The 12,186-nt window shown below is 40.6% G+C and overlaps 1 protein-coding gene across 1 annotated transcript in view; it reads left to right on the top strand.

The window, feature by feature from the left end:
• Positions 1 to 12,186, top strand: part of zfpm2a (zinc finger protein, FOG family member 2a) — a 145,711-nt gene that overhangs the window by 89,554 nt on the left and 43,971 nt on the right. Inside the window, exon 5 of the mRNA XM_061820568.1 lies at positions 10,293 to 10,404. Coding sequence (XP_061676552.1) covers positions 10,293 to 10,404 — 112 coding nt within the window. The remainder of the gene's footprint in view (positions 1 to 10,292; positions 10,405 to 12,186) is intronic.

Genomic DNA, 12,186 nt, shown 5'->3' with positions numbered 1-12,186 from the left:
TGCAACCGTGTCTCCTGCATCCTCTGCTTGAACACCAACTGCTCTCGTGCATTTCCTCATGACATCCATCAACCTTTTTTTTGGTCGTCCCTGAGCATTTTTGCCAGGCACCTCAATCCTCATCACCCTTTACCAATATACTCGCTCTCTCTCCTCTGGAGATCCCCAAACATTCAAAGTCTTTGTCTAAAACAGCTGACTTTGGCTGTCCCTCCTATGAGGTCATTTCTAATTTTATCCAACCTCCTCATTCCTAGTATGAACCTAAACATCTTCCAGCTCTGCTTCCTGTTCGCTCTTCAGTGCCAACATCTGTACAGACCCTTTTCTTCACTTCCTTACCACACTCACCTTTGCGCTGGATCGTCGACCACAAGTCCTCCACCCTTGCTATCTCTTCCCCATGCAGCCTCACACTTTCCCCATGCATTCATGCACATATATTCTGTCCTACTTCAACTAATCTTGATTCCTCTCATTTCCAGTTCATGCCTGCACCCTCTCAACTTCTCCCTGCTTTCACTGACGATCACAATGTCAACTTCAAACATCATGGTCAACCGGGATTCAAGTCTAATCTCATCTGTCAGCCTATTCATCACCACTGCAAATGGAAAGGGATTCAGGGCTGATCCATGATGAAGTCCCACTACTACCTAAACTCCTTTGTCACGTCTACAGCAGATCTCACCACTGTTCTTCTTTCCTCCCACATGTTCTGTATTATTCTAACATACTCCTTTGCCACTCCAGTCTTCCACATACAGTGAAGAAAATGAGTATTTGAACACCCTACTATATTACAAGTTCTCCCACTTAGAAATCATGGAGGGGTCTGAAATTTTCATCGTAGGTGCATGTCCACTGTGAGAAAGATAATCTAAAAAGAAAAATGCAGAAATGACTGTGTGATTTTTTTTTAATGATTTGTGTTATACAGCTGGAAATAAGTATTTGAAAACCTATCAGCTAGAATTCTGACCCTCAAAAACCTGTTAGTCCGCCTTTAAAAGTCCACCTCCACTCCATGTGTTATCCTGAATCAAATGCACCTGTGTGAGCTCGTTAGCTGCATAAAGACACCTGTCCACCCCATACAATCAGTAAGACTCAAACTTGTAACATGGCCAAGACCAAAGAGCTGTCCGAAGACAGCAGAGACAAAATTCTACAACTCCACATGGTTGGAAAGGGCTACGGAGAAATTGCCAAACAGCTTGCTGAAAAAATGTTCATTGTTGGAGCAATCATTAGAAAATGGAAGAAGCTAAACATGACGGTCAATCTCAATCGGAATGGAGCCCCATGCAAGATATCACCTCTTGGGGTTTCAATGATCCTTAGAAAGGTGAGGAATCAGCCCAGGACTACACAAAAGGACTTGGTCAATGACCTGAAAAGAGCTTGGACCGTTTCCAGGGTGACTGTTGGTAATACACTAAGACGTCATGGTTTGAAATCATGCATGGCACCGAAGGTTACCTGCTTACACCAGTACATGTCAAGGCCCATCTTAAGTTTGCCAATGACCATTTGTATGATACAGAGGAGTCATGGGCGAAGGTTTTGTAGTCAGATGAGACTAAAATGGAACATTTTGGTCATAATTTCACTAACCGTGTTTGGAGGAAGACGAATGATGAGTTCCATCCCTAGAACACCAACCCTACGGTGAAGCATGGGGGTGGTAGCATTATGCTTTGGGGGTGTTTTTCTGCACATGGGACAAGACGACTGCACTGTATTAAAGAGAGGATGACCACGGCCATGTATTGTGAGATTTTGAGGAACAACCTCTTTCCCTCAGTCAGAGCATAGAAGATGGGTCGTGGCTGTGACTTTCAACATGACAATGACCCGAAGCACACAGCCAGGAAAACCAAAGACCGTAAGAAGCATATCAAGGGCCTGTTGTGGCCTCACCAGTCTTCAGACCTAAACCCAATAGAAAATCTTTGGAGGGAGCTGAAACTCCATGTTTCTCAGCGACAGCCTAGAAACCTGTCTGATCTAGAGAAGATCTATGTGGAGGAGTGGGCCAAAATCCCTCCTGCAGTGTGTGCAAACCTTGTGAACAACTACAGGAAATGTTTGGCCTCTGTAATTGCAAACAAAGGCTACTGTACCAAATATTAACATTGGTTTTCTCAGGTGTTGAAATACTTATTCGCATCTTTATCACAATTAAATTGTTAAAAAATCATCCATTGTGATTTCTGGATTTTTCTTTTTACATTATCTCTCTCGCAGTGGACATGCACTTAAGATGAAAATTTCAGACCCTTCCATGATTTCTTAGTGGGAGAACTTGCAATATAGCATGGTGTTCTGTACTGTATCTCAGTACATCTCTGATTACTCTGTCATAGGCTTTCTCTAGCTCCACAAAGACACAATGTATCTCCTTCTGACCATCACTGTATATTTCCATCAACATCCTTCAGGTGAATAATCCATATGTGGTTCTTCTTCTTGGTATGAAACTATACTGTTGCTTGCAATACTCTTTTCTATTTAGCCTCCTCTGCTCTTTCCCATAACTTCATTGTGTGGCTCATTAACTTTATTCCTCTATAATTCTCTGCACATCACCCTTATTATTAAAAATGGGTACGACACATTTCTGCCTTTCCTCGGGCATTGTCTCATCTGGTAAAATTCTGTTGAAGAAGCTGGTCAAAAACTTCCGAACCAGCTCTCCGAGGTGCTTCCATACCACCATTGGAATGTCATCAGTACCAACTGGTTTTCCATTTTCACTTATTTTTTTTTACTTTAATGCCTTTCTAACATTCCACTTACTAATCATTCCCATTTCCTGGTGTACCACACTTGCCTCCTCTACTCTTCCTTCTCTCTTTTCCTCATTCATCAACTCCACAAAATATTCGTTCCATCTGTCAAGTACACTACTGAAACCAGTCAACACATTTCCATCTCTATCCTTTATCACCCTAGCCTGCTGCACATCCTTCCTATCTCCATCATTCATTCATCTCCAACCTGGTAAACATGTCATCTTATACCTCTTGCTTGGGCTTTGCTACCTCTACCTTTGTCCTACTTAGCATCTCAGTTTATTCATTTTGTCTCTCAATGGTCTTCTCAGTGTCCCACTTCATTTTAGCTAACCTCTTCCCTAATATGATTTCCTATACTGTGACGTTCCTCCACCAAGTCTCTTTCTCTATTTTGCTGCCAGAAGATAAACCGAGTATTCTCCAGGCAGTTTCTTTGATCCCCTTGGCTGTAGTGGTCCAGTCTTTTAGAAGCTCCTCCTACCCACCGGGAGCCTTTCTCAATTCTTCCAGAAAGGCCTCACAACACTCGAGTCTCTCACATGAGTCTCTGCCCTGCATTTTTCTTCTTTATCTTCCTCCCCAACACCAAAGTCATCCTACACACCACCTTCCTATGCTGTTTAACCACATTCTCCTCTACCACTAACCTACAGTCAGTAAACCTCCTTCAGATTACATCGTCTTCACAAGATGTAATCCACCTGCATGTTTCCATAAAAATGTGTTCACTACCGCTATTTCCATCTTTCTTGTAAAGCCTACCACCTTCTGTTCCTCCAAGATGCTTTCTTGGATGTCATACCTATCACCTCTTTATTACCCCTGTTTCCTTCACCAACATGTCCATCCAATCTGTACTAATCAGGAGTCTCTCTCTCTCTCTCTCTCTCTCTCTCTCTCGCTCTCTCTGGTGCTCAGAACTAGCTCGTGTACCGCCTTCCAGAATTTCCCTTTCACCTCTACGTCGCATCCTTCAAGTGGGGGATCACTGCTAATCACATTGAACATATCAGCAATTTTGAATTTCAGCCCTATCACTCCATCTGATAGTATTTTCACTTCTAAGACATCCTTAGCTAACTCTTCCTTTACCATAACCTCTACTCCAGTTCTCTTCTCATCTACACCTTGGTAAAATAATGCAATACTGCTGCTAAACCTCTAGCCTGACTGCCTTTCCACCTGCTCTACTGGATCCATCCATCCATCCATCCATTTTCTGATTGAGGGAGTGCTGGAGCATATTCTAGCTATCACTGACACAGAGACACAGACAACAGTCACACTCAGTATCACACGCCTCATGGCAATTTAGAGTCTGCATGTTTTTTGGGATGTATGAGGAACCCAGAGTGCCCAAAGAAAACCACGCAGGCACAGGGAGAACATGTAAACTTCACACAGGCAGGGCCGGAATTTGAACCCCAGTCCTCAGAAGCTAGAGGCCGGTGATCTAACCAGATGCACTACTGTCCCACCCTCCTGGAAGCAGAATATACTGTATCAAACTTTCTCCTCATCATCATGTCAACCAGCACTCGAGATTTTCCTATCATAGTCCCAACATTCACTTTGTATTCTAGATTCTGTGCTTTCCTTCTTTTTCTCCTCTTTTCTTTCTGCCGAAGAATCTGCTTTCCATCACTCCTTCGTTTACGACCTACGGTAGCTGAATTTCCACCAGCATCCTGCATGTTAATGGTGCCTGGGGTGGATGTTGTCTACCCAGTCCGTGACTGATGCAGTATGGAATTCTTTAGATGAATCCTCATATTCGTTTGGTAAAGTTTTAAGACGGATGCCCTCCCTGACACAATCCTCTGCATTTGTCTGGGCTTGGGACCGGCCATAGGGCTGCTTTTAAAGACTTTGTATGAGATATTTTGCAAAATTTACTTCTTTAAATTGCTGGTGTACAAGGCCAGCTAATTATGACTCTTATTTGGCAGCTTGGTGATAAAGCAACAACTTCACAAGGAAAAAACAATATGAGGGGCTCATGTGTGTTTCACATTTCGCATTTTGCACTCACTTTCTTACCCTGTGAATTTGGCTAGGTTGCTGCGTAATTAGCCCTATCTCCATCTCTAAACATTATTGTAGGAACATCCTCATAGTCATTGCCCCAGAAAAATGTGGATCTGATTTATTTGCAGACAGTCCTGCCTCCTAAAATTATGGTGAATAAGAACCAAGCAAATAGCAAAAATCGATTAATAATTGCTGCCTTGCATCTAAAGGTTTGTAATTGCATATAGATGCTACAAGATGGTGGTAAAGTACAGAATCATGCATCTATGTTACATGAATGAAATGAAAGTTAGATTCTTCCACCAAAACAGACCATATTCACATGAGGCTCATCAAATAGTATTAGCTGGCATATGTACTAGCCTAGTTAACGAGATTGCACAAACTGTTATGAGGGCACACATAGACAAACCAAATAGTGCTCTCACACTTTATAGAAAAAGTATTACATCATTTAACACACGTTTTCATCATATACTCACAACAATTACTGTTCAGGAGTACAGGACAATTGTAACTGCAAGGCGGACCACAGTTTATTTGTAGCATCACTGTGAGAAAACAATAGCATGCTTTCAATTTTAGTTTCATGTTTGACGGTGCACGAGATGGACTAAGCAACGGCTAATAAAACAGGAAATCTCAAATGGAGACAAAATTAACTTATTCTACCAATGAACCAGGATTTGACCAGACTGTACCAAAGTATACATTCATTGCTTTGACCTGAGCTAGGTGTGTCTGCATGTTGAGCTCAGAGTGTAATAAAACAGATGTGAATACAAACTGTGAAGCACAAAAGAACTAGTACTCACAAAGACAACATTATTTTCATTTTCCCTTGCCAAGTCAACACTTTCTCAACAAACTGCCGAACTGATGAGTTAGTTGTATCAGGAAAAGCAACCAGCGTAAAAACTATACCAAACAAATCATGAGAGTGACTTGTTATGGTAGGAAAAGCCAGAAGTCTGAAAAACAACAAGTATATGCTACAATATAAAATGAGACATGGTGCTTGCAGGAAACACAACGGTTCACACAAATGCTCACATTGTCCCATCACCACTACGTCTACAACTGAGCAATAAAATAAGTGTCACTTATCTGAAGCTAACACTGTCAGCCAATGCATATCTGTGCATCCTATAAAACTACATAGTCTGCATACCTACCTGATATAGATTCATTGTTTCAGCCAGTCTTTTTTAGCCGTGCCTTGTAAGTGATGGATCTTTGCCAAACCTAACTACCGAGTCTTGAGTACATAAAATCATTGTGAGTATGTCTTTTGTGTAGATTGGCCAGAATTTAGAACGGCTCACTCACAGACACCTTTTCAGGTGGAGGCAAAGTTTATTTCACACTAGATGGGTGGGCAGGCACTCCATAAACCTATAAAAGAAATTAAAAATTAAATTTTCCGGAATATCCCCTGTAAAGTCATTGAATGACATGAGATATTCAGTCCGAGCAGTTTTGAACTCTCAGTTGTCCAAAATAATCCTGCAGCTCTGGAAAGAGAAGACGGATCCAGGGCTAGCGACCTTGGTGGAGGGAGCAAGAAAAAAGCCGTGAGGAAAATAATCATTCCCACCAAGATTTGTATCGATTTCACCTGCCCCGACCACGGAGCAGGTTAAGAGCAGCCACTGGTGGTGAAATGGTCAGTGGTGATATCATTAGCTTGTTGTTTACACAGGGAAGCTGGGAGTTAGAGTGTCACAAGACACTTTCTTCTTTACCTCCTTCAGCTGATCAGAGGATCACGGTATCAGGGAGGGATTAGTAGCGACTTGGGATTTGTGTGATTGGTTAATTTATTGCGGGGATGGCAGGTCTTTCATCTATGGCAACATTTAATCAGCGCAGCCACAGAGGCTATTACAGGTTAGCTCCTTTCTGGAGTCAGTCCGGCTGTGCCATCAGCTCTATCACAATTCCCCTGAAATTTCCAAATTATCTGGAACAGGCTTTAGCTTCTCCGTAATAAAAATTAGAACAGATTCCTGATAGAAGCTTTTGCACACACAGGGCCAATTATAAATAGTGCAGCCCAGCCTTGGAAGATGGAAGGGGAGGAAGAAAAAACTCCAACTCTGAGAGATGTGTACGGAACTTATCGTTCAACCCGTGCTCTACTCTGATCCAAATCCGCGTGGCTGAAAATTTATATTAGATCTTATCACAGACGGCTAAGTCCCACAAAAATCAATGAAGGTTATCTTTTCTGTTTCAGCAACTTGTGGAAATATTGATTTTCATTTTATAGGGAATTTGGCACATCAGTTTGCAATCATCTCTTCGCTGACTACACTGTTTGTGTCACTGTATCTCTTACACCAGGAAAGGTAACAGAGCTCAGGGAAAAACCAAGCGAGTATTGAAACCATTGAGGTAAAGGCAGAAGGCGGAAAAACTGTTACACACAACTTGTGTGTGGGCGTCTTGGGGGCTGGACAGGTTCTATCGTCAAGTGTGTCTTTTTTATTTGACTTGTAATTAGAAATTATATCAACCCTCCTACATTATTTTAGTTAGCATCACTGTTATATGAATTTTATTAGGTTACTCTGTTGAAAATGTAAAAGTATTATAACTTTTTCAATTACATTCCCAAAGTAATTATTGTTGATGATGTACTTTTCTTAATTTTGAATGAATGCATTGACATGACCCTTGGATGTTTTCACTAAAAAAGTGGATTAACACCATAGCTCATTATTTTGGAGTTAACCATGTATGTGTTCACACATACATATATAATAAACTCATAACAAAAGAATTATGATGTAAATACACAATAGAAATTTTTTCTTGCACTATATGTGTACTGCATGTGGGAAAAAAACGTGTTTTTATCCATTTTGTATGATTTATACAATTGTGCTGCATGTGACAAACCAAATAAATAAATGTTCCATAAAAACTGAAACAATTCAAAAGTCAATATTATTTTATGTTTCAAAAGTTTAACTGCACATTATGAGTTTTACCTTTTCAATATATCAGATGAACTAATGGCACTTTAAGGTCATATTTGGGGTGGGGGCGGAAGATGTTTATGAAACATCGGTTGACATGAAAAAAAATTTGAGTTTTTGCAGGGAAATGTGAGTAAAAATGTCAACATAGAAATTTTCAAAAGCAGGAGTAATTTACTTCCACATTTCCTCCCACTAATGTAAGACCTTACAAGTATGTAAAATTTGCAATTAAATTTCTGAATAATGTTGCATGTAATTCGTTACTCCCCAACACTGAGCGTAGACACTGTGTACTGTATATACTGTACATTATGTGCTGGATAAAGGATGAGTTTGTTTATCACAAACCAGTTCATCATATTGTCCCGCGCTTGAGGGAAATTGTAATTTTCTGCCTGTCAATCTTCATTTCTCTGCATAGTAGCCACTTAGGCCAAGTGATGTGGTTGTACAAATGTTTTCATTTGCATTTTCAAACACTCCTGCCCGCAGTGACGCCAGACTATCTTAATCCTAAATATGTTGCCCATACTTGCTCTTTTGCATCTCTTTGTCTTTGTGGCGGCTGCTACATGAACACTTTTGTCACTGTGGATGATCTATGTAAATCTGCAGTAAGAAAGTGTCATCACTTCTTTGCTACAAGGGTAAAGCAAAGTAAACTGGAATTGACAGTTGCCACAAAGTAATATGTAATACCCACTGTGACAAAATGAAAGCAATAAATCGGAAAGAGTTGTGGGAATAATGTCCCACATGAAGATGTCAACTTGGGTTGGTGTTCCGTCTATGTCGGTAACATCGAGAGCAGCTGGAATATCATAAATTCCCAAAGGCTCTGGGGGATGGCAGAAAGACCTCTCATAGCTGAATAAGAGATGGCTCCAGTCTAGAGATCTAAGAAAGGGTTAATCTGATTCCCATTTCAGATAGTCGTCCTAGCAACCATCGGCCAGTCTGCTCTGCTTCTTTGACAGGCATCTGAGATTTTCAGGTTCGGCAGATAGAAGACTTTATTGTGAGGCTAATTTGTAGTGTGAATTCCAGGATGACTTAAATTACAGAGGTCGTCTTTCTCTCATCTGCTGCCAAGGTGGGATAAGACGATGCCAAGAGAAGAAATAAGAGTATCAAGCTTGCAATTCACCCTCTGTTTTTTATCATTTTGGTGGTGCAATTTGCGCAGAGCAAAATACTGTATCTGAATGCTGGATAAATATAACATGTTCATTTGGAGTCTATATTTGTTTTACATTTGGAGCCAAAATCACAAACAGATTTTCATCATCTCTCCGAGATGTTCTCGTGTTTTGCACTCCCAAAAAATCACTTTGTCCTCTAGCCTGTGACTAGATATAATTCATGAAAAGAGAAATGGGTGGGGGGCTGAGGAAGAGGAGGATGAGGAGGAAGATGGGGATGTGGGGGGGGGGCAAGGGAACACACTGCCCCAGCACCACACTCATCTTATGTGCATGTCTGTGCCAATTCAGACCTTTAGCATGCTCTAGTGACATTTGCATTCATCCTTGAAGGTTGTTGCCATGCTCAGAAATAAGTAAAAAGCATGAAAAAAAAGACGATTTATTTTCCATTGCATTATGCAGATGGACAGAGTTGAGATTGCACGGCAACCCCATTTTCGCTCGTAGTTCTGTACCACCCAAATGAAGAAGGGCCTCAGGGTTAAAAAAAAGTAATGCTATTGAAATACTGACAGTTTTCCTTGAAGGCAGTCATAGACTTCTGTACTCAGGTGCAGTAGCACACAATCAACAACACAACACTCGAAATCAACGTGGAAAAAGGAAGCTTACGATAAATGAATAAATACCACAAGCGCATACTGTGGCACTCGAGCACGCAAGCCTATTAAGAGTATGTTGTACTCTATCTGTTTCTTTTCATTTTCCTCTCAAAAACCCCCTGTTTCACCTCTGACCAAGAAGAAAAATGACTACACATTTGGTATAATTTTTCAACATATTGCAAAAGCTCTAACCTCAATCGGCCTGTGAAATAGATATTGAATCTTTAAATTCCTCCCTACTTGTTTCAGAAATTAGTGAGATCATGCCGATAATGTGGTACAGTGTGCCCAAAGTTGTCTATAGAACTCTCCCTTCCTTCCTTCTGAAAGTCATCAGCCTTTTCTGAATACTTTCTTCACTTCAGAGGAACCCTACAGTCTCTCGACATCCTCGATTGTCAATGCTGGATGACTTGTTTTTGCTTATGCAAAATTTTTCTCTTTTCCAACCACAGCTTGAGCCCTTTTTCATTAGACCATGACTAAATACATACACATCTCAGCAATATTTAGAAAAAGGAGAGGGATCGCTGTATAGTTTCTCAAATTATCTGTATTTGACTGACCATTCAGAACAGCGTACACGGAAAACGTTGGTTATTAGTGTTTCTCTAATCACCAAAATGGGAAAATGATTAATGTTTGTTATCTGGGCCCTTCCAGAAGACGAAGAGCACGGTCCCGGTGGTGCTAAGCGCCGGCCCCAAGTGGCTGCTGGATGTGACTTGGCAGGGAGCAGAGGACAACAAAAACAACTGTGTGGTGTACAGCAAAGGTAAGAAAGCAACTGTGGAATCGTGTTATCTCTTCGCACTGCAACACAACACAGCACAACGTCGCCGCAAAGACACAACACAAACCATCCTCCATCCACTCAACTCCCACCTGCCTGTCTCCTGGCCTTCTTCCCTTTTGCGCTTCGTGCTTCTCTGAGCCACAGGCTATCCGATGGTTGCAAGGATGAGCAAACTCAACATTACGGACACACACTCACTTGTTATATGCTTTTCTCATCCAGCAGGTCATTTGTATCATTAAAACTGTGATTAAGAACGGAGAAACATCACTTGACACAGAAAGTTAATCGTCTTTAGATTTCTCCCCCGTAAATAATACCGCCCCTCTCTTATTATACTGACTCTTAGAGGAGATAAAGAACAATGTAGGAATTGAGACCACTACTTCATTTGTGCAGTTTCTTCTACTGTGTATGGTTAAATACAATAATGCTGTAAGACGGTCACCATGTGCTTTGTTGTTTGAATTTTAAAGTAGTTATTTTGACATGATATATTCTTTTTCACAGAATTGTGCAAAAAAACAACAACTCCAAATATGGTATAAAACTTTGTAGAGGGGTGGCACGTAGGCCAAGGAGTAATTATAACAATTATTAACAATTACGGTGAGGATCTGGATAAAAGTGAGCTTGTTGGAATTCATTGTCATGTGACGTCAGTGAAAAACTTCTCGGCCAACTCTTAAATCTTCAAATGAAAACACAACCAAAAAAGATTTGGTTTTTCTTCATTTGGTTTTACTTTTACACTTGTGATTATTTTGTACCCTGGAAATGTTCAAAGTTGAGACAACCATAAAAGGATCAACTCACGTCCACGTACAGTATCATTAACTCTTCAGCCTGTAAGATTGTCACAGAAAAATCTTCAATACAACGGGCAAACACTCTAGTGTGTTGCACATTGGACACAAGGATGCCTCAAAGTGTCTCTCACTGAGACTAAAGCTTTTAATCAAAATGTGAGGTTTCCGCAACCATAATTACGTCTTGACGTGTGTTACATGGAGAGGTACAAAATGAATACATGAAAACAATATTTGTGTTTAACATTGCACGGGGTGAAGGGAAGAGACTTTTTAAAAATGATTACCCCATGACAATACCCCAAAAACTGAAATGGAGAGTCTTCTGCCTTAAAGTGAATAAATGCCAGGAGTGGGATTTGCAATCAGGATTTTCAGTCTCCCAATTCTCATTTACTAATCACTAGACTGCACTCGGGAGTTATCCTCTTAACCGGATACTTAACTTTGTGCTCTTTATCACCAGATCATTAAAGTTTTGATAAGCTGTTCAAGAAGATTACACAGTTCTTTAAAATTCAATCTTTTTGCTTGTGGACTTACTGTACAAAACAAAAATGAGGCTCCAGTAACAGGATTTGCCATTTTTTTTTTTTTTTTTGGTGGGGGGTGGAAAATTTGCTTTGCCACTCTTCATACATTTATGAAAAGATAGCATACGTGAGGCATACGTCCATGTATGACAAACATCACATGCACCACATTACCACTCACACATCGCTGTGTTGGTCACAATTGCTTTGTTTGTTACTTTCTTTTCAACCTTATTAAATTAAACATGACATCTCCACACGTCCCCCCTGTGACAGTTGTTCTGGATTGTACTGTATTAAGTTCATTATTGGGAAATCCTCCAAGCGAATCATTAAACTCTGATGTGTGATAACAGGATACAACGAATTAATTTAAATCTAGTGGCAGAAGTTGAATATGTACTACTTCAGAGACGTGG

This window comes from Syngnathoides biaculeatus, chromosome 5 (assembly GCF_019802595.1).
Source record: "Syngnathoides biaculeatus isolate LvHL_M chromosome 5, ASM1980259v1, whole genome shotgun sequence".
Taxonomy (NCBI): Eukaryota; Metazoa; Chordata; class Actinopteri; order Syngnathiformes; family Syngnathidae; genus Syngnathoides; species Syngnathoides biaculeatus.
Note: the sequence above shows the minus strand (reverse complement) of the source record. Positions and strands in the feature narration are given on the sequence as shown.